This window comes from Chelonia mydas, chromosome 4, assembly GCF_015237465.2.
Source record: "Chelonia mydas isolate rCheMyd1 chromosome 4, rCheMyd1.pri.v2, whole genome shotgun sequence".
Classification (NCBI taxonomy): domain Eukaryota; kingdom Metazoa; phylum Chordata; order Testudines; family Cheloniidae; genus Chelonia; species Chelonia mydas.
The window spans coordinates 137,638,835-137,662,282 of record NC_057852.1 but is presented as its reverse complement, the minus strand read 5'-3'; the positions used below and the strand labels follow the sequence as shown (position 1 = coordinate 137,662,282).

At 43.9% G+C, this 23,448-nt stretch overlaps 1 protein-coding gene across 5 annotated transcripts in view; it reads right to left on the bottom strand.

Moving 5' to 3' along the window:
- EXOC6B (exocyst complex component 6B) overlaps positions 1-23,448 on the bottom strand; it is a 448,390-nt gene that overhangs the window by 6,678 nt on the left and 418,264 nt on the right. For 2 of the 5 annotated variants that reach the window (XM_037898402.2, XM_037898399.2), the window contains 2 exons: positions 5,535-5,647; positions 3,713-3,724 (listed from right to left, as the gene is read on the bottom strand). In XM_037898402.2, the coding sequence (XP_037754330.1) occupies positions 3,713-3,724; positions 5,535-5,647 (125 nt within the window). Of the gene's footprint in view, positions 2,726-3,712; positions 3,725-5,534; positions 5,648-23,448 lie in introns of all 5 variants that reach the window. The other 3 variants (XM_037898400.2, XM_037898398.2, XM_043544952.1) reach the window with 2 other exon arrangements.

The following is a 23,448-nucleotide window of genomic DNA, read 5'->3' as shown; positions in this document are numbered from 1 at the left end:
GTGGAAACAACCAGTCAGGTTACTTCATCTCCTACATCACTGCTAGGTACCCTATTTAAGAAAAACTCCTACAGAACAGCAAGCCTGCCTTTCCCTTGGCTTTCAAGGACAGTTCTGGTCATACAGTAGTTTAATATCTGACACATCCACGGTAAGGTGACATTTTTGTACTGTCAGAGGGATAGTAGATGCTCTAGAAGATCTTTCCAATCTCTCGCTTCTAAGATCTGGGTGCAAACAAGGACGTACAAAGCCAGCGCCGAATATCATGCTCAGGCATTCCATTGTACAAAAACATCTAGAGATTTGTTCTTGAAACTGTGCAGTCACAAAAAAGGGCCAGTCTCATGGCAGAATGTTTATTTATGTGGTACCTTAATGCCAAAGCACCGTCTAGGTTCATGTTCATCTAGTTCCCCTTCCCTTGCTTAGATCTATTTTGCTGTGTCCATGTAAACTCTTATTAAGTGATAAATGACAATATTGCAATGCTATGGTTCAGGTTTCAACTGCGAAAGAGTCAGGAAATTCAGAAATCTGGAATTATGCATATGGCATTAACTTTTACTACTTAGAATATACATCACACGTGGCTGAGTTTCACAGCTTCTGTGAGGCCACCAAGTTCCTGACTCATGAATTTAAAAGATTATGCAATTTTACACAGGGGTTGAGTTTCTGCATTGGTTTCCCTGATCTAGGAATATGTTCTTGATGCCTGCATTTTTGTTAAAAGTCTAAATATGAAAATAAATCGCTTTTATTTGTCTCAGCATCTTCCCTGAGATGCTGGGATCTCCAACTACGCCAAAGACAGGAGGAGATGATAATTGTGGGTCAGAAAGTGAAACAGATGCAGCTACATTTCTTCCAACACGCGGAGGTCCAGATTCATGCATGCTTGTATATGCACACGTAGGGGGCACTGTGCCTGGCTACATGGTTAAAGCGCTAGCTATGCATAGTCTCTGTGCACATGGGCAGAGCGTATAACATTGGAGGCCAGTGACAGCTAAAGTAGGCAAGTAAGGTTGACAAAAAGTGGCACTCCAAGCCCATTTACAAAGCAGCTGGAGATGGCAATGTTCTGGATTCAAAGCAGGTAAGGGTACGCTGTATGTCAAGCTGGAGGTATAATTTCCAGCGTGAGGAGACATACTTGTGCTAGTTCAGACTGAGTTAGTACGCTAAAAATAGAAGTGTAACCACTCCGTGTACAATCCCATCCAAGGCTCTAGGTACATATGCAGGGTTCTAGACATCCTAACTAACATCCAGCCTGCTGGCCTCAAAAAGCCACCACTGTTTTATGATACCACCATTAAAAAAATTTTTTTTTGCAATCAGGCATGTCAGAGGTAATTGTCCTTGGGCAAGGCACACCCATTTTCAGACTTGGATACCTAAAATTAGGCAAAAAAGCAATCTGATTTTCAGAGGTGCTAAGCTCCTATTTAGCTGTCTAAATATGGATTGAGGTGTCTAGCTTTGAGCACCCAAATGGGGAAACAGTGATATTAGTCCCTGGAAAATTTGCAATTATCCAAATTAGAGGCTTTTGAGTCATCCAATCAAGAAACAACAGAAACCCCTCTTGAAACACCTCTGACAGATAAAAAATCCACTATGTTTTCATGTTCCAATCTCAGGAAAAAAGTGGAATCTGAAACATTCAAAAAACCACAAACCTTGGAACTATTAACAAGGACAACAATAACCTTTATCCCAAGGGATAATCCTTTGTTAAAGTTATAAATGCCTGAAGACAGGGGCTTACAGCGGCAATGCTTTTTAAACTACTGTATATAGCTTGTGACTATTTTACTCGGCAAAACAAATGCTTTAGTGCACATCTTAAAAGAAAAGTGTGATTGCCGGAAGCAGCATGACATTAATCAGGGAGTGTGTACATGATGGGAGATGTTAGTGTTGCTAACTGCTACAGGAGACAATATTTTTAATGCTACAGATTTCATGTTTCATGCTTTGAAGTGTTATTTAAAATAATAATTAGCACTTATATTAGCACCATGCATCTTCAAAGTGTCCAAGGGGGCTCTGAGTGATTGCAAACAGACAGCTTGCATGGCTCCAGTTGCTGGATCAGGCCCACAATGAGTAAAATCGATAAAACTATTGTGTCCACTGACATTGTCAACATGCTGATTATTGTGACAAAGACAGATAAACTTGAGCTCTTACATTTGGGGCTGGATCCAAAGTTCTTGAAAAGCTGGATGTTAACAGATGGAATTATTTCCCCAAAGATTTAAGTAAACTACGGAAACTGAAGGTGTGTGAAAGCCTTGTATAGTCCATGCCTGGGACCGCACAGAATAATGACAATGCATTGTTCTAAACTATGGCAGAATGCAGCCTCTGGAAGAAGATTACTTGAGTTTACTAGCTGACACGGAGTATAAGGAGGTATGCCAAAGAAAGAAAACATGCACTTTTTGGAGATGGTTGAGTTTTTATATTTGATTACTGTTTGATATGATAATACAGGTTTTAATCCTGCCATCGGTACTGGGCCGACAGACTCTTGAGCCTGTGCAGATTCCGACTGATGTCAACTGTAGGATTGGAGTCTTAGATGTCTGGTGTATAATGTAATTAACTCCGATTCCAGCAGCTGTGTAATAGTATACTGGGACCTTTGGATGACGTGCATCTATTGCTGATGCAATACGATGCTATTTTGCTTTGCCATGGCAATCGTTACCTAGAAAAGTGACAAAGCAGCATTGTAATGATTTTTTTTAAAAACATCTGTGCATTCCTTTGGCAGTTTTATCTGTATTCAAAACATTGTGGGCAGCAAAGCTTATTTAAACTGGGCGCCTGTGCTACCACTTGTATGTGGCTGGATTTCTTTCCTCTGGACATAGATTTGAATCCATAAACTGAAGCACATGGGCTTGTGTAAACTACGTGATTCATATTAACCCATGCATACAAAGTAATTTCACCTCTATCTGGCTAGAAAAATCTAAAGACCCTCTTTTTTTAAAACCCTTTCCATACATTCCTAAGGGCCAAATTTTGTATTTAAAATGTGCCTTCTAGAGTCCCAATCATGTCTGAGGGTTCACACCAGCACTGAGGGCGAAGTTTGATCATAACTACGTGTTTTCACTCAGTCCCATGTGGTTAGTCATCAGTGTTCTGGTGAAATTGCTGAATTCATGGGTCAAGTCCATTTCAGCATCAGGCTGCAGAAAATTCCTGATTCTGTAGTAGATGGAAAGCAAAAGCACGCATAGAGAATTTTGGTTGAGGGTTGTACTCTATCATTCCAAAAAAGCAATCTTTTTTTTGAGTGGCCAAACAGTGCTTCTGGAATCGTAAGCTCTTTGGAGTAAGGACTGTCCCTTTTATGATGTGTCTGCACAGCACTGAGCACAATGGGGCCTCTAGGCACGACCATAAGAGAGTTAACAACAAAAATAAAGGAAAGTTAAACTTTATCCCCATCCCAGCCAACACCACCTCAGATTGAGTCAACTTTTGTTGAAATTAATCCATAAAAAAGCGACACAGTAAAAGCTTCTCTTTTAGTTGTATTTAGTGCATTTGAGACTATAGTGTTACCGGGGGGAACGGTTTCAAATAGAGCTTGCATTTAGATCGTTTAGTGCTCCACTTAAATCAAACAATAAAGGATTCATTGCAAGGTGAACGTAAAAGCCCAAACGAGCAGCATACTTACACTCGCGATATCCTACGAAAGAGGTGAGATTAGGAAAAGAGATAATCATGAAAATAAGTTAAAAAAATTAACCAGCAGATCAGACTGTCCTGTTGGCAAAGCTAGTTCCGTACAGGTATGGCTGGAATTCTAGTCTCGATGTCTGGGGGAGGAGAGGAAATGTACACGCGTAAAGTCAATGACTGGAGTTCAGTGTGGAACTCCTCACGAGCCATTGAGACAGCATACGCTTTAGAAGCCAATGGGACTGGTGATGCGAGATGGAGTCAGCTCTACGTTATACACAGAATCCACAAGGGGCCTAGAGTCTGACGGGGGGGGTGTAAATGCGGCTGCGGAACCAAGCATGTGAATGTCAGCATGAACCTTACAATCACTTAGCTGAGGTATGTGCCAAGCTGTTTGATGCACAGGGGTGTGGTCTGGCAAATCAACTGGACATGTGAAACTCACTTTGACTTGATCAAAATGAGGCAAGTCTCATGACGCTGGCAGGTGGAATTATTTGTTGTGGCTTTTTGAAAGAAATACGCGTTACACAGGACTGATGTTCAAATGCTGCACGGGTGATATGGAGACATGGGTGAGGTGTGTTGTAAGTGCCAAGCGTAAGGAGCTCTCCTCCCTCCCCTCCCAAGGGTTTCCAGCTAAGCGGACTAATTCCTGACTGACCAGGGAGTGGATTCCTCACTTTCCATCGATTTCAGTCACTTAATTTATGTGCACCTTGCAGCTCCCACTTGCCTAGCACTTTGCCTGGGGTGAGCTGCATCCTGCTAAAGCACTGCTGTTGCCACAGTGTGAACCAAGCCTTTTATGCAGATGGTTATTACCATGCCCTGAATAATACTCAGCATCTATGTACAGTGCTGTACACTTGACAAGTTTCAATTAACCCCCGTACTACAGATAAAGGGCCACACTACAATTCTGTGCGGAATTCGCTACTCCCACCCATATGATGTCAGGGTACATATTTTTTGAGGATTGCTGGTAAGCAGTTGAAGGGCCGTGCGAAGCAAGATGCAAAAAGAATTCAGCCTTCAAATACGTTGGGGGTATTACAAAAATAACACAGGCATCTAAGGTGGAGGTGAACCCTAACACTGGTAACCAGCAATTTTCAACACTTAGACTGGGATTTTCAAAGGTGCCTAAGGGAGGTAGGGGTGGCTAGCATTACTGGCCCTAGCCACCTGGAGTTGCCTACAGCTGAGGAACGAGGGAAGCAAAGGGTGCTCTCTCTCCAGGCTGCCCCAGATCTTCAGAAGGATCATGTCTTTTAAAGACGAACCTCAAGGCACAGCCACTTGGGAGCTCTTAGCATCCCTAGTGTGAAACTGTCTAGTCTTCCCTACAGGGTCGTTGCAGCCCATTAACAACACATCATCGCATGCAAAGCTGTGAAAGCCTAAAAGGTATCAATTTATAAGACTCCTTTTGGTGGCCACATCACACACACACATATACAGGGGAAGCTACGTATACTATGAGGAAACTGCTCAAAGTAAAGCAGAATGTGTGTCCCAATTTAAAAATATATCGGTATACAACCTATATAGAATAGAAATTGCTTGAAGGCATGGTGATACGTAGAATGCAGCTCCAGTTAGTGTGAAATAGAGGGACTGGCTGCCAGAGGGACTCTTCCACTGCACACACCAGTGCAAGATTGACCCTTTGAACGTAGGCATATCTGCTAGCAAGCAATTTTCCGCTTACCTGAGATCAGCACAGAGCAGTCAGTGTGAATAATGAAATGCATTGTTAAAGCAAGTACAACAGTTGAAACCATCAAAAGAATGTCTTGAGCCATACTCACTTTTCCAGCAGGATAAGGGCTGTCGTTGGGTTCACACGAAGATATCTGCATGTGGGTTGCCCATAGTCAGCCAAATACGTCGACCAGTCCCACTGGATGAACAGATCTAGAAGCTGCAACAAACAAACAAACCCGTCATGTGATGAATACATTTTTTTTAAAAGATCAGAGGCTCCAACTAAAAGCTACCAAGGGATCAGGCTAGCAGGATCTCTTGGAGAAGAATTTTAAAAATGCTTTACAAACCTGAGTTAATTTAGTTTCACAGCATCCCTAGCAAGCTTGGTAAACACTACCTCCATTTTACAGAGGGGAAACTGAGGCATGCAGCGGTTACCTGACTTGCTCAGACTCACAAAGCAAGTCAGTGCCAGAGCCAGGAATAGAAACCCGGTGTCCTGTTACCATAATCACAAGACCATCCATATACAGATGTTAAAGTCATATTAAGTTCCTCCCTTCTTCAACTACATTACCTGATACTTCATTTGAACTGTGCCAAGGAAGATATTTCCAGTCACACACATTACAGAGGAGAGCTAGGTGAATAACTGGTTTTTCAGTTCATCCAGGAAACCGAAAAAAATCAGGGAAAATATTTGGTTCTGAAAATGTTTGGAATTTGTCTGCAAATTGGTAGGCCCAGCAAACCACTCTGTGTGTGTGTGTCCATCTGTCTGTCATAACCTTTAGCTCAGTGATTAGGGCATTCACCTGCAATGAGAGTCTCAGGTTTGAATCCTCACTCTGGATCAGGCACCGGAACCCAGCTCTCCCCATTCCCAGGTGAGTGCTCCAACCTGCAGATTATTCTGCGGTGCACTGTTCTCTCTCTCTCTCTCTCAGTGGGTCAGAGAAAGAGAGAGAATGGCTCTATAGCCTAAGAACATAAGACCAGCCATACTGGGTCAGACCAAAGGTCCATCCAGCCCAGTGCGCTATTAAAGCCCTCATCTGCAAGGTAGAAGATGATATGGGTTCAAATCTTTGCTCCCGGATACAGAGGAGGAATTAGAATCCACCTCTCCTAGTGCCCAGCTGAGTGCCTTAATCACCAGGCTGTAGAGAGACAAGGTGGAAGAAGTAGTATTTTTTTACTGGACCAACTTCTGTTGGAGAAAGAGACGGCTCTCAAGCTCACACAGAGCTGCTCTTCAGGCTAGAGAGGCATTTTCACTCTCCTCTCTCTTTGGCCCAGTGAACATTTAAGTATTTATACAAAGTGGAACCACGTCAATAGGAAAACAGAATCCCCTGGGTTTCCCACATCCCAGGCAAGTGCCCCAATCAGTGGACTGAAAGTTATCAAGGGGAAATATAGGCATGCACACACCCAGTTTGCTAACTCTCAAAAAAAATCACCTCACCCCAGCCGAAACCACTGGGTCAAGTTTGCGAATAGTTTCAGTTCCACCAAAACTGCATTTTTCAGTGAATACACGATTTGTCCAAAAAATGTCGCCTAGCTCTATTACAGCATGCTGGAAGTATTCCAAGAGCTTTACAAAGGTCTCCACTACTGTGGAGTGGAGGGGAGGTAGGTGCCCAAAAGTTCAGACATTATCAAAGCATAATGTGTCTACAAAACTGGACTGGTTTGCGCAGGTGCTTTCCAGCCGTTCCGTTTCTGGGTGGAATGTCCTGGCAGTTCCAACTGGAGGCCGGAAGGGAAGACAGATGGTTTCACAGATGTCTGAGAATCCTGGTTCTGAAGCACTGGACAAAGGTGCAGAGTAGTACATTCTTATCTGAACCATTTCACAAAGCCATAAAATCAACACATGCATGTGCCATGCACACACTTGCACTGTGCCGGGTGTTCCCTCTAAACCCTGATGGCTGCCCATTGTCAACAAAGACCCTGCTAACCTTGATCCTGGGTGAGGAAATAATCATGCTAATGGAATAGTTTTCTCAAGAGCCTCTTTCAAACCTGGGATTCAAAGGAACACGTTCAAACTCTCCTCCCTAAACTCCAAAGATCAGTGACTAATCAAAGACATCTGGGATCTTTCACCCTCCCACCTTGGAGACGTATGCTGCATTGTTCAAATATTTGACATTCAAGTTCACCTACTTGACATTCAGTTCCACATCTTTCGTGGACATAATTTGATTGTCTTTTGCAGTCATACTTGACAACACTGTTTATCCTCTATGAATGTCAAGGCTTCTGGATGGCGTCTGGCTCCCGCCTCAGACACAAAGATGCTTAAGCTTCTCTTCCCCATGCTGCACTTTTAAACTTTGAGATCTTGGCTGCAGTGAGGGTGTTAATTAAGCAGAACTATGATCAGACGTGCCTTTTACACCCTAACTTCAATCAAAATGACAATCAGAATGACAGTGCATCCAACAATATGCTTAATGCACATTCTGCATCAGAAGGCCACATAACACAAGCCGGCTGGAGAAACGGAAAAAAAGTGTTTTTTTCAAATGAATTTGGTATAATGAATTTAAAATATAGAAGAAAAATTCATTTTGGATAAGTAGCTGCATTTCAGCGATCCTTCATGACTGACATTTCATGCCACACTTTGGGATCCTGAGAGACAAAAACCTTTGTGCTGTATATGTGTAAAGGATTTTATTAAATTAACTGCTCTGATGAATGGAACTGTATATCGGGGGAAACCATGTTCCAGCAGTAGAAATTTACTCAATATTTCTAAGACCAACCCCTACTTTCCCTTGCGCTGTCTTATTTCACAGGACACTGAATTATCCTACTGTAGTGATTCTCCATCTTTTTTCATATTAGGACCCTCTTTTCCATATGGGGAGCCTTCCTTTCATTTAGCTGAGACCCAGAAAGGACATTTCACCATATGGAAAGAGCAGGGTGCTCACGACCCCCAGGTTGAGAACCCTTCTCCTAGAAAAAGGCATTACCATTGTCCTACTCATATGAAAGTTAAGGTGCTGGTTAAACAGGAAAATTATGGATGCATAATTTCTCGCCCCCCGTTCTAGCTTTTATCCTGACTTTTTTTTTTGGGGGTGGGGAGGAAGGAGAGATTGCAAACTTCCCCACTCGCTTCCCCTGGTCTCAACACCCCTATAGCCACGGCAGATCCCATGAGAAGAACAGCCCAGCTACTTTATCTAGCAGTTACCGTCATGAAGTAAATCAGGACCATAGAGAGCCCATTGTGCCTGCGTCTCCATGGTTTTCCTCCGGGCTCTAGTGCTGTTTAACAACACAGCCCACCACACAAAAAAGGGGATTTGGCTCCATGAGGACCTCAAGGTACAAAACAAAAATGTGCAACAAGATTCTTTTTGACTATGTAGGTCACAGCAAAGAAAACAGACTGTGGGGAACAATCCCGCGCTGAGGGGGGGAGGGATGGATTAGACGGGAGCTTATAGGTCTTTTCCATCTCTCAATTCTATGCGCCATTATACAGTAGGTCAGTGTTAACGGCAAACTGAAGTTCAACATCAACTGCAGGAGTTTTTTCCAAACAGAAACATTCAAAAGCCTTAAAGAGATAAATGCTTAAATATGATTTCATGTTCTCGTTTCACACATTTGCAGAATAATGGGGTCAGAACCTTCTCTTCAGATTCATTGAGTCTGCCAGGAAATCATATATATACTGGACCATAATATCTACTGACAGCTCGGGACTCAGCGACATAGGAATTGCCAGGGCGCACACAGACACAAAACAGCACAGCTTTGCTTCCATACAAATTGGTGTCTCCAGACCCTCCACCAAGCCAGGCAGTGACATGCATGGAGTTGAAATAAAATCCCAAAGCGGAGGGAGAGAAAAACAGCGAGGCACAGATGAGGCTTTCAAAGGAGATTTGAAGACAGCTGGAGAGTGATGAGGCGGAAGGATACAGGGAGCTCTTCCAAATGACAAGTTCTGCAGTGGCGACAGCGCTCAGGCAAGAGGGTGTGAATGGAAAGAGACCAACACACAGATCCCGACCTTGGTGACACTGATGTAAATCCAAAGTAACTCTGCTGAAGACACCAGAACACAACAGTACCTGGCCCGAGGTGCATATGGTACGCTACAGCAAGCGCATGGATAGGTGTTAAAATCAAGGAGGATATTTTTCTTCTGGACACTGTAACGCTGGGCAGACAGCGGAACTGTCTGAGGGTGGAGATGATACGAGTGTGAGCAGCAGTAGTATTCGGCAAACACTGGACTTGGGAGAGCTTGCGCTTGGCTAGATGCTCAGAAAAGGGAGTTTCATCAGCACAGTGTGTTCTTTTAAACAGCACATTGGTTTGGAGACTCATTTTTAAATGTAGGGGAAGCAAGGAAGGGGAAAGGAGCTGAACAGAAGTTGAAAAGTCAGAGTTGGGCTTCCAAGTCGTGGCTGGTTGAAGCTGGAGCCTCCTGAAGGGAACACGTATTTAGTCTGCAAAGGAACATGTCTGGAACACGTAGTTAGTCTTCATCTTTTTCCAAGATGAAGTGCAGTATCTGCTTTCCCAGTGTCTTCCCGTGCCTGGGACCTGCATGAGGGCTGGTTGGCTAAGACCCAACCCTGGCAAGACAGAGGTGATGATGGCTAGCTAGGGGAAATGTCCTGAGGAGACAGGCGTGATACCTGCCCCTTGCTTTTTGTTAAGGCGTGTGTGGATGGGTGCCATCCCAGAGTGCCTCCTGGTGGCCTGGGATGGCCCTGCAGGTACTTCCTCAGTTCCCTCTTGCGTTCTTTGCAATAACTGACTCTAAGACCGGAATCCTTCTCATAAGATTTCGCCTTTTGGGATCTTATTCATTCAGTCTGTTACCGACTACAGACCCGTTGGCCCCATAGTTCCAGCCCTTTGCCCCACTGGCTCAGGAGTCCAGCAGCCCTCCTTCTTGGGGGGTTTGTATGATAACCCAAGCAAAATCCCACTCCCTGCCACACAGCTCCTTCCTGGGGCCTGGCAGCTTTCAGCCCTTCCCAGGCTCTGTTCAGTCTCTCCTCGCTGGGCTCCCCGGCACTACTCCCTGCTCTCCAGTGAGCAGCAATGCTCAGGGCTTGCTTCCTTCTCTGGCATCTTTCCTTTTCTCCCCAGCAACCCAGGCCTCTTCCTTATTTACCCGAGAGGCCTTACTGGGTCCCAGAGCGGGAGGCAGGCTAACCATGTCACAAGTGGGGCTCAGACCACCTCCTCTTAAAGGGCCAGCCACTGGGTGACAGTGAACAAGCCAAGAGTGCTATTTTCACCTAAGCTTGGTGAAGAGTTTCCTTTTCGGGGGCTGGACCTTGCCTCATCCGTGGGCACTTCTGCAGTGCTCTCTGCATGGGGCCACAAAAGCAAAGACTGTTCTCATCTTCGGTTGCTAGCTGCTTACTTATTGGCATGTCTTGCAGGGCGTGTATGACATGGCGGGTAGTTTGCACCAGCCACTACTTCAACTCAGAATGTAATTCAAGGTGCTGGTGTGGATTAGATCCTCCCATTTGAGTCCTGGATACTTTACACCCCCCGCCACTCTCCCCATGTTGAGATCATCCCAGCCACTCATGCTAACAGCTGCCAGATTCGAACAGTGAGCATTTTCAAGGGAAGGTACCTTCCTCCCACTGGGGTGAGAGGGTTTGAATTTGTTGACCTTCCAGACACTTTGCAAGGCCGATCTGCTTATGGCTTTTGCTGGAAGTTTTAGCAGAGTGAGTCTGGATGATATAGAAGGGAGAGCTGTTTGTTTTTTTTTAGTCCAATCTGGTGTGTAATTTAGACATCTCCAGTTCCATGCATTGCTTAGGGACCACGACCAGCGAATTTTAAAAAAAATAAAATAAATAAAAAAACATCCTATATGTATGCAAATGCCATTGCTAGGTCTGGGCCTTCCCTCAGCGATCGAGACTGACAAGAGCCAAAACGCAACAGTGATGGGTAGTCTGTGTATTTTACAGCACATCCATCTTGTGAGATTGGCAGGCCTGGGGGTACATGGGCTGGACAGGCTTACACCTCTGGACTCTGGCTTCTTTATATGGCACAGTTTGAAGGCATCTGCAGTGTCTGTACAATGGCACAGCTTTGCTGTAAAGTGGAGTGTTTTGTATTCCTTAGCCGATGAGGGAGGGAGGCCCTGAAGTAGGAAGTCTTACTGCTATGGGCGAGCTGTCTTGAGACAATTTATCTGCCATATAAATGTAGTTTTATTGGTTTTACTGTTTAAACTTTTCACCTCTGCAGCTAAATCGGAAAGTTAAAGGGGCGGGGAAGAAAGGTTTGTGCACAGACATTCATGCAGCCCCACCGCTCGCAGAGTTCAGTATGTGCCTTCTGGGGGAAATTCCAAAATAAAATATGCAAATACCATTAATTCTTTAAACCAAAGAGTCTACTTTTCAAGTCCATAAATCAAACTCGACAGCGCACACACTGGAAAAAAAAAAAGGGGGGGGGGGGGGGAAAGAGGAGTATTTCCTATTATGCTACCAAACTGCACTAACTGCACTCAGAGCAGAGCGTACGTCTCCCGGGCTACGTGCAGATGATCAGTGATTGCTCACCTGAGGCACATCGGCACTAGTGCACCATGGAGGTAAAGAAGTACACACACGCTCGCGCTCTCGCTCTCTCTCTGCAGAGTTGCAATAGTTGGAAGGGGAGAGCAATTTCAATCCTTCCTGAAAGTTAGGGCCTGAAAAAGGATCAGGTTCTTTTTAAACCCATAGACAGCACAGCTGCAGCGGGAACTTGCTCATTCTGTCTCGCTAGCGACTCTGACCTGCATGGATTCCACCCAACTCATACCAGCCTCGGGGCACTGTCCAACGCTACGATCACAGGCAAGAGGATGAAACTGGTTCTGATAGCCCAGAGAGAAGTAGCCACTTTGGAAAGAAAAAAGAAAAATGGGCAAAAGGGGCTGGGAATTTGAGATGTGGTGGAAAACCATGAGGTCTAAGGTGAAAACTGATCTGCACAGAAAGGCCCTGCACCATCTACAGAGAGCCTCTACGGGATGTGCCCAGAGAGGGAGTTCCAGAGATGGGATCCCTGAACCACGAAGGCCCTTCCCCCACCCGATGAAGCTGAAGGTGTGAGATATACCTCACCTCTGGGTTTGCTGCATGGCAGAATGGGCAATGACATATACATAAATAAACAGAAATCAGCCAGTGAATTTCAGCCACCCAAATCACACTCAGACTCCACACTCAGATTCTGGTCTCCCTGGGACTTTTTGGAAATATATTTCTTGTCTGAACTGGCACCGTTTTGACAAACAGCACCCAAAGACAATGCTACCTCGAATTCACAAGAAGGCTTTTGACTTTCCATAGCCTTCTGCCTATGAATCTTATAGTGCTCTGTGAACATGAGCAAATTCACACACAAGCTCACCCTGGGAGAGTAGGGACGTGCTCTTATTCCCATTTTACAGATGGGGAAACAAAGGGACACAAGTGAAAGTCCTGCTCCCATCGACTAGCAGGCAAATCTCCATTGATTTTAACCTGAGTAGGAGCAGGCCCTAAGTGAGATGCGTACGGTCACACAGGAAATCTGTGTCAGGGACAGATTTCTTGACTCCTGACCACCATTCCCCTTCTAAGGAGACAGTTATGTAGCAGGACTGTGCATTTGGGTTCTGTAAAACAAGACTACATGTAATTATCTCAGTACTTGCCCGTCGCCATAGCACAGTGGTGCCAAAACCTGGTGGCCGCCTCATGGATTTTCAATTACAGGATGGTAGAAATAATACCCCTGAAGATGACATCTCACTTTCTTTCAACTCCACAAGAGTCATCCTGAGCCTCTTAAAAGAGTAAAAACAAATGTATAAAACTACAGATAAACTAATGCTAGAAACCACTCACAGCCCCACTGTGCGGAGATTATTTCTTTTCGGACTAAGCAGCAAGACCAGTGAGAGGACTGGAAAAGAAGCTCCTTTGCCAACACAGATGCAAAGTTTAAATGTGTCAACTACTCATGGGGAGAGGAAATGGATAATAAAGCAGAAAATAAACTTCCCCTTCAATAAAGTCCAAATTAGGGAAAATTCTAGTTTCCACACTCCTACTGCCCTTCCAGTCATTGTACAGCAGGAGATACAGGCTTAATCTCTATTAGGAGTTTGTTGATTTTCCACGGTGCTCGGGAATCGTGTATCATAGTGAAGCCAGTCTGCGAGGCGTCCCCAGAAACATTATTCCCTGACAAGCCTCTCTCAGAGGTGCACTAACCACTATTCAAACAAACACACACACCATTAGCAAAAAATACGCTGAAAAGGTAAAGATGACTAAAGTCCGTTAACTGGCAAATCCTTTAACCCGTTTAAACAAATTTGAACACAGTTATCCTGGATTTCTTCCATCAAGTTGAACTCGATTCATCTTCAAGCAAGAGACAGTCAGGTGCCTGGAAGAGTCAGACCTGGATCTAGGCGGTGCCAATAACAGGTCCCTGCAATCTTGCCTCAGAATGAGGGTTGTTTTTTTTGGGGGGGGGGGGGGCGGGGGGGGAGGGGAGGGAGTGGATTCAGTGTGCGAATGGATAAGCAAAAAGGAACAGCTGTATTAGAAGGGTATATTAGCCGAGGCTTTTCTGAATAGGATCAAGGTCTTCTACTTACCTGACATGCCAGGGCTCAGATCAGCCTAACACCCTCCCACTACCATCTGGTACACAAGTCTAACACTAATGCTTTGGCTCTTAAACCTAAAATAGGGTCATTTTCCCAGCCCTGTTCTTGGTCTTCAAGATAGAGGCTAGTAGACAACAGAAGTCGTCTCTATACACTAGGGATCTACATCTGCAGTTTGAAATTGGACCCAGCTGTAAAAAGCTGCAGCATCTCTTCTTCCCCAACCCTCTCCATTCAGGTACTCACCAGTCACACGTGCCTTTGGCCAGAATGGACTGGCAGGTGTCTCCACTTTATTCTGTCTGCTCCCATCAAGGAGGATGAGCAGTCTTTTGCTTGCTGCCTTCTACGTACCAGTAGTTTTTTAGTCTTCATGCTGCCCAAAGACCTTCTTAAGTTAAGCTACTTAACACTAAGCTTTTCTTAAAAATTCCCACCCTTGCTGTCACCAGTGGACCTGCGCAACGGATAGCAACAATGCGGGTTCTAGTATAAAGAAAGAACTTGCCTTCTTACCACCCTGTCATCGAACCCCGCCCAAAGCAAGGTCAGGACTTTTTCAAACGAACCCTTAGAACCACCGCATAAGGTCTTGTCTACACTAACAAGAATCATCCTTGCTTGGCAATAGATGATTGCAATAAATACAGCTGAATCAGTGCTGACGATGGTTTTTGTCCTTGTCTACGTTTGCAGCTAAACTACGCTCCTCATTGGTTCCAGCTCCACCCGTTGTCAGCAATATAGAATTCTGTAACGTTGAAAAGCCCTAAGAGAGTCCAAGATCAGCAGGCACAGAGAAGCAAATTCAAATAATTGATTTTGGTGACATTTCAATTATTCCTACTGGGAAAATAATATTTAGAGATAAAGAAAAACTCCTTGATTGCAGAAGTAACTGAGAGTCTGGACGAAGTTAGCACTAAGAAGAAAAGGCACCAGGAATTTGGTGTGTGTTCATTTTCTTGTGAAAAAGAAAAGAGTGAAAGTCTGGTTTCACTGAAGGCATAGAGAGTTTTATCATTGACTTCAGTCCGGCCAGGATTCCAACCAAACTCTTTTATGAACCCTACTGCCACAATATCTGAGTGTCTCAAAATCTTCAGTGCATTTAACTTCACAACCCTCTGTGAGGTAAGAAAGTCCTATTATCCCCATTTTACAAATGGAAAATCCAGGCACAGAGAGAAAGTAAATTGTACGTATGCTAGAAAGTCAGGATGCTAATTTAATACTCTGAATTTTTCTGTCTTCTTTTAAGTTCTTTAAATGAAACAATTCTTGGAAGCAACAAGAGAAAAATCTGGAAGGGTTATGCGGAAGGGCCAGAATTTAATGGAGCAAAATTTGAGACTGACCACACCCTATTCTGTCCAGTCTGGATTATTTTTGGACCCATTATTGCCTGTTTATAAGATTCTGTATTTCTTAAATTGGGTTTCCAGTGGAAGGACTCCAGAAACATTTTCGTCTGCACATTGTATATAAAGGTTTTTTGTTTTTCCATCTGTAAATGTTCATAACTTATTGGGATGAATATCCCTGGATTTCCATTTACTTTGAAGCTATAGTGAAATTACAGTGTGAGATCTTCTGTTTTCTTCAGAGGTTTATTACAAGATTCCTGTTAAAATCTTAGACATGCTGCTATTTATATGGTTTATTGTGTGCTTTTGGTTGTAAATGATCTCTGTTTTTTTGAAAAAATAACATTTGTTTTTTTGGTTAATAAGTATTAATTTATTGATTTCTGGAATCTTTAAAGCATGTTTGCAAAAAAGAAATGACATTCCAGTAGCCTGTGTGACTAAACTGAAGAACTGGAGGTGAGCTATAACTCTGGTCAGAATTCAAAAAGTCTGATGGCAGATCAATATGAGATCATGGGCAGGAATTAATTTGTCAGATTCTGGTGATAATCTGGAAGATTTTTGGAAATTCTCTTAGGGATGGATCCTATGCCCCTTGAAGTCCATAGCAAAGCTCTCAGTGACTTTAATGGTGCAGGATCAAGGCCTCAGTCACTAAGTAACTGGACTGGTGCCTGCATGGAACGCTAAAGCAAATTCGAGGGAAATCTCAAGGTTCCAGAGCCATTATAAAGTGACATCTAGAGCTGGTTGAAAAGGGGTGAACATTTTTCATGAGAAACTTAATGAAAATTGGAATTTCAAAGTTAAAAAAATCCGAGTTAGCTCTAGTGACAGCTGATTGGCTAGGGAATATTCCGAAAGGGCAATTAACAAGAGTTCACAGCGCTGGATTTATTAGCCAATTTGCACTCTGAGAAATGGTCACGCCCATCAAATTATTTATGCGGCACCGTCTTTCCAGGTAAAGAAGATGGCAAAGTTCCTGCCCTTAGGATTCTACAATCGAAATAAAACAAACAGACAATATGGGAGTGGACAACAGAAAAGGAGATAGAAAGACTGCTCTTCGGGGAATGCTATTTAATAATACGATTCACTTCTACAGCATCTTCTATCCAAGAGACACTCTGTGCTTGGTAAATGTTAAATTTAGTTTCCAAACACCCCTGCAGAGTAGATAAATATTATCATCTCCATTTTACACATGAGAGAATTGAGTCATACTAGAGTTTAGTGGCAGAACTGGGAAGAGAATCCAGTGCTCTGACTCCCAGTGCTACTGTAATTCCAACAACCTCCCCCACTACCCCTGTTCAGATGTTGTACTGCGCTTCAAATTCCACTTGCTTTTCTCTCCCAATACAATTACGGTGAGAGAGGAAGTGTGTTGTGCCACAGTGCAGATTAGCAGTGAAAGTGCTCAAAGAAAGGAGTTTTAAGGCAGGATTTGCCAGGAAAGTGGAAGGGGGGTGTGGGGGGGGAGAGACACACCAAGGAAAACATCTTTAGGAGTTATTCTTCCTTCTCATTCTTTAAATTTTTTTCTTCAGACTTTAGGAGCCAAGGAGTTCTTAAAGTCTGTCACTGGCTTCTGCAGACTGGCACCTGCAGTTGTCAGCCAGCCCTGAACTCTGCAAGAGAGTTCTCCATCTCAGCTGCTGGCTGCCTTTCCAGACCAATTTCTATGGAAACGGAGTTCACATCAGGAAAAAAAAAAAAAAAAAAGGTAAGGACTGGAAATACTGACAGCTCTTAAAACCACAAACTCTCCTGTACCTTATTTGCATCACCCGATCCCCATTTTTACAATAACAGACCTAAGAAGGGCACCAGCAGCTGGCAAGGAGAGCGCTCACCCTTGAATGTTTCAGCTGTTAACCAGAGCCCTTTAATTCGGAAGAAGACAAAAGTTTAAAATTCATTTTTTAAAGTAATTACAAAAAATACGCCCTTATACACTGAAAAGATTTTCAGAAGGGAAGTATAATGGTTAGAGGACAGGAAATGGGATCTGCCGTCTTTGACCTTTGGTGCAGGTCAGTAGTGACCAAAATTTAACAAAACAAGTACTACTATTTAGCACTTATACATAGTGTCTCCATCTAAGCATCCCCCAGGTGGTTTACAAGCAACGAAAGCCCCATAACAAATCCTCTGAGGTAGGTTTTACTATTCCCGCAGTACAGATGGGGAAAACACAGAGGATACATGACTTGCCCATAGCCACACATCCAGTCATTGGCAGAGCTCAAAACCAAAGAACTGATTCCAGTTCCCATGCTCTCTCTATATCCATACAAACCGACTCTCTGGTCTTGTTTATTTATTTGTACTATTAGAAACTTGAAAATCGTCCTTTTTTGTAAAAAACAAAAAAACAAAAAACAAACAAACAAAAAAAACCTTTTACAAATACAGGCAGAGATGACCCTTACCTGCTGATGGGAAGTGGGGGGGCAGAGTGAGGGCAGCAGCTTCAACAGATGTTACTGAACATGTGCAGTCAGTGTGAACATGCTCAGTACAAACCAAGCAGCAAATCTGGGTGGCACGTAACCCTGCATAGAATCATAGGGTTGGAAGGGACATCAGGAGGTCATCTAGTCCCACCCCCGGCTCAAAGCAGGACCAACACCAACTAAATCATCCCAGCCAAGGCTTTGTCAAGCCGGGCCTTAAAAACCTCTAAGGATGGAGATTCCACCGCCTCCCTAGGTAACCCATTGCAGTGCTTCACCACCCTGCTAGTGAAATAGTGTTTCCTGATATCCAACCTAGACCTACCGCACTGCAACTTGAGACCATTGCTCCTTGTTCTGTCATCTGCCACCACTGAGAACAGCCGAGCTCCATCCTCTTTGGGACCCCCCTTCAGGTAGTTGAAGGCTGCTATCAAATCCCCCCTCACTCTTCTCTTCTGCAGACTAAATAACCCCAGTTCCCTCAGCCTCTCCTTGTAAGTCATGTGCCCCAGCCCCCTAATCATTTTTGTTGCCCTCTGCTGGACTCTCTCCAATTTGTCCACATCCCTTCTGTAGTGGGGGGACCAAACTGGACACAATACTGCAGGTGTGGCCTCACCAGTGCTGAATAGAGGGGACTAATCACTTCCCTCCATCTGCTGGCAATGCTCCTACTAGCGCAGCCCGATATGCCGTTGGCCTTCTTGGCAACAAGGGCATGCTGCTGACTCATATCCAGCTTCTCGTCCACTGTAACCCCCCTGCATGCCCCCTCCCACATGTCGCCGCGATATAGGCAACTTTTCTGAGCAAAAATAGGCTCCTGATAACTAGAAACCAGTTACTGCACAACGACTTACATGTACTTTTATCTACACATTCACACAGACCTATTTACTAACAACATTTCAGATGACTCGAAATGCAGAAACTCTCTCTCCTTCATTCTACTAGTCAAGTTATGTTGCTCACAAAGCAGCAATCCTACAACAAGCTAACGTGTGTCACCCAGCCTTCACAGGTAACCCTAAAATAGCAAAAAGGGGAAAAATAGCTTTAAGTATCCAGTTTCTAGTGGAGGATATGCTGGATGAACCTACGGTACCTGGATACTCGTAGCAAGCCTGTTTTTGATTTAGAGGCTGATAAAAACGATTTTACCATGTTGTGACATTTCTGCAGTAAATCTAAGATATGGGACTATATAGCAGTCAAGTTTTGTATACACATTTTTGGAGATGGGCTGAGCTTCTTGGAAGACTTTAATGTCCCCCATTAAAATTTCAGCATCTACTGGACAAGTGCAGCCATGATGAAGTGCCTAGATACTTAGGCAAACGGGGCTCTGGAATGCCTAAGGGACAAATCCCAACACCCTTATTCACATGGCATAATATTGTACTCTGGTGAATGGTCCCATTGGTTTCAAGGGGATTATTCAATGAGGAAGGTACTACTCAATGTAAGGGTGAGGTAATCTGGACCATCCAGAAGGTATGATCCTCCTTTCTCATGCATGGGAAACTCATGACTTGATGCACATACTCGAATAAAACCCCAAAGATGCTGCTTATCAATTTTCTATCCAGGAGCACTCTAACTGGTGGGTGACAGCAACAGCAGGATACCAGATTCTGCTTTCAGTTAATCATGCAACAATTATTTTTCTTGTTGTTAGAACTATGCCAAGTTCACTGCAAGTAGCATTTTTCTTTTGTTTACATATTAAAGGGAAGAAATAGGTAACCTCTCACTAACCCCAGCCCGTCTGTGAGAAGCTGCTGCTGCCTTCACCTCTGAATGAACTTCCAGATTATTTTAGACAAGATTCACCTTGCATTGAACTTGTACACTGCTTTGAAGCACACAGTCACGTAGCACTGATTAAACATTACAGTGCAACGGGGCTATAAATTTAACGAGCATTTATCGGTGCATTTCTGTTTCATTCTTGGAGAGAGAGAAACCGACCAACATGAAGTGGTTTCACAAACGGGAAATTTGTGGAATCCCTCCTTTCGTGGTCATACGCTGTAGAATAAACCAGTATGGGTAAAAAGAAAAGGCACAGCACATGACAAAGCAAAGCAAACAGACTGAGGTGAAACCAAAGATTTCAGAGAGAATAAGGTGCAGGCCCAGGTGCTGGGCCGCCTCCACCCCAGCAGGGAGTGGGTCATGGGTATGGCTGAAGGGCTGCCGTGCAGGCTGTACCTCTTCTGCGGATAAACAGAGGACTTTGCCCTCAAGGGCCATCACGCCCGCCCATTTCATCACCACTAAACTCACAGGAAGATCATATCCTATGTGAGTACGAGAGACGTTCTAAGCTAACCACGCCAAGTAGAATCACCCAACAGCCCCCAATGAAGCTAAGGAAACATTTTGATCGGAGCCCTGCATTTTAACAAAAAGAAAAGGAGTACTTGTGGCACCTTGTGTATTTTAACAAATATCAGGCGAGGTGGCTTAGGGAAAAACAGCCAACTGGTGCCAACCACACAACTGATGGCAAAGAAAAATGAAACAGTTACATTATAAAAGCAGCTATGACCATTGAGAAATACATGACACAACATTTCTACTCCCTAGCTAGTGTTTAGCTTGTCCTCACTCACATACGCACCTAGCCCAGCCTTGGGCTTTCACTGCATTTCCTTACCTAAGCTCTGATCACCCCGATAAAACGACTGAATCTGAACAGGAGGCCTGTGTGGACAAGAGGGTTGCCGATTAAAGCAAGTCCTGTCTGGAAATAAAATTGCAGTGAAAGGAACAGAAATATCTTTTGTCCAAAGAGATTACTTTGACAAACAGATGAATAATGAAATGTACAAAAGCCAACACAAGGAGGATTTACGTGGTTTTACACTGTAAAGACTGGGGAGGGGAGACACAAACAATGCCACAGAAAAAAGCCAGGCTTTGCAATAGCTATGGCAATTGGTATTGTAGCCAGGAAAATACTGTGAAAGGATGTGCATGATAATTGATAACCCAGAAGGAAGTCCTTTTCATACCATGTCCAGCTAAACTCTGGATGGCCTTCTATGTACAATGCTTCACTGTACACCAGTTTTTAGATATATGTTAGGATGGGGGGTGGGGGGGGGGGGGAGAGGGAGAGGCAGAGAGAGAGGCAGCTTCCTTTTATTCTTAGGACTGACACACAACTAAAAGATAGCAAAACACCGCAAGCCTAGCATGGATTCTACCAAAGGAGTCATTCAGCAAAGGTCATTTCACAGTTAAACAGGATAGCATCTGGGCAGTGAAATCGATAGGTCTGGAATCTTTGTACAAGTTCAAGTGCCTAAAATACCTTTTTATTTCTTAACATACACCCAGAGTTAAAGTATCTGCTGCCTTGTGGGGTAACTTCCTCTTTCTTGTGCTGTTAGTTTTTGTTGATTAAGAAGAATTACATCCATTGTTCTCTAACTAGCCTGGCCTTGGGGTCCAGTTTGATTTCATTCTCATTTCTCCCTATGTAACTAATCTGATGCTTATTTCCTTTAGTTATATTTTTTAAACGTTAAGTGTACCGCAGCATCCCTGGGTGGGTTGCTGGCAGCCAGGATCAAACCTGGGACCTCGAGATCTCTATTTCTGAGCTAAAAGACTCAGGTCTGTTAGCTCAAAAGCTGTAAGAGACTCATGAACCTCTCTGTGGTCCAGCCACAAGTGAGGGACAATGAGAGACACTGTATTCGCAAGGGTTAAAAATGTGATCTAGTGGTTAGAGAAGGAAAGTGAGAGGCAGAACTCCTGGGTTCTACCTCCTACTCTGCAGCTGATTTGCTGAGTGACCTTCAACAAGTGACCTTTCTGTGATAATTTCCTCATCTGTAAAACTGGGATGCTACTACTGACAAGGAAGTGATCTGGGACCCTAAAAAGAACAGATGCTGCGTGCCTCACTAGGTTCACTTGACTGAAGTCTCCTGCGCCGCAGTGCATTATAAGGGAGAGTTAGTGGTGTGAACCTACCGCTCGTTGGAGGTGGAAGTATTTTGTTGGCGGGAGAGCTCTCCCCAGGTGCCTCCTTTCAACACCTGCCAACAAACAGAAGCTACCCTGCATGCCTTTTAGCAGCATGGCTCTATGGCACAGCTGTGTCGCTAATAGGTACGTTGTGTAGACATAGCCTAAAGTCAATATGACACAAAACTCTAGCAACACACACGTTACAAGAGAAGTTAAGTATCATGCTGAATAAGGGCCTAAAGACGTGTGTTATTTTAAGCACAGGAATGGGATCACTGACGTGCTTAAAGTTAAGCCTGTGCTTAAGTCCTTTGCTGAACTGGGGCCTTAAACATGAAGGAGCTACTTGTGCAATCTCTCCCTTCAGAGAGATAGGGACACAGCTCCTTAATGTTTATTAATGTCCTCCTTATCCGCAAGTACCTTAGATTTATTAATGGTCTGGTGAGGGAGCTGAGTAGTCAGATGGAAAGATCTGCAGATGACACAAAGAAACTTCAGAGAGACCTAAACAAGCTAGGTCGGGCAACACCATGGCAAATGAAGTTCAATGTTGATAACTGCAAAATCAATGCACCGGGGGTGGGGGACGGGGAGAAGAGAAGAGAGAAGGGGCAGAACTTAAACTACTCATACACTGTCCAGCAGGGGTTCTCAAACTGGGGGTCGCGAGGTTATTACATGGGGGGTCGCGAGCTGTCAGCCTCCACCCCAAACCCGCCTTCGCCTCCAGCATTTATAACAGAATTAAATATATTAAAAAGTGTTTTAAATGTATAAGGGGGGGGTGTCACACTCAGAAGCTTGCTATGTGAAAGGGGTCACCAGTACAAAAGTTTGAGAACCACTGCTGTACAGGGTTCTAAATGAACCATACCAACTCAGAAAAGGGACCCGGGTGTCGCTGTAGATAGCTCAATGAAGACCTCTGCCCAATGGGCAGCTGCAGTCAAAAACGAAAACAAGATGTTACGATGAATGGGGTGGAGAACAACAAAGAATATCTCAATGCCATAGATCAATGGTGTAGTGTCATCTGGATACTGCGTACTGTACTGGTCACCATATCTCACAAGGATTTTGAAGATTTAGAGGATGTTCAGAGAAGTACAATGAGAATGATCAAGGGTCTGGAAAAACTCTCATAGGAAGAGAGATTTTAAAGATTGGGACTGTGGACCTATGAAAGGAGACATGATAACAGTATATAAAACAAAGTATGGTCTAAAGAAAGTAGACCAGGAATTTCTGTTCTCCCTGTCCCATAATACAAGAACAAGGGGACATTCAATGAAATTAAGAGGTGGCAAATTCAAAACTGATAAGAAAATACTTTTGCCTAGAATCGCATAGGCTATGGAACTCACTGCCAGAGGATATCAGCAATGTCCAGAGTGGTTACAATTCATACGAAACTTCATGATTCAGGGCTTAAAACAATCTTTAACTATTTGATACCAAGAGGAGAACTAACATAGTGAGCAGATTATCCCACATCTGCCTTCTG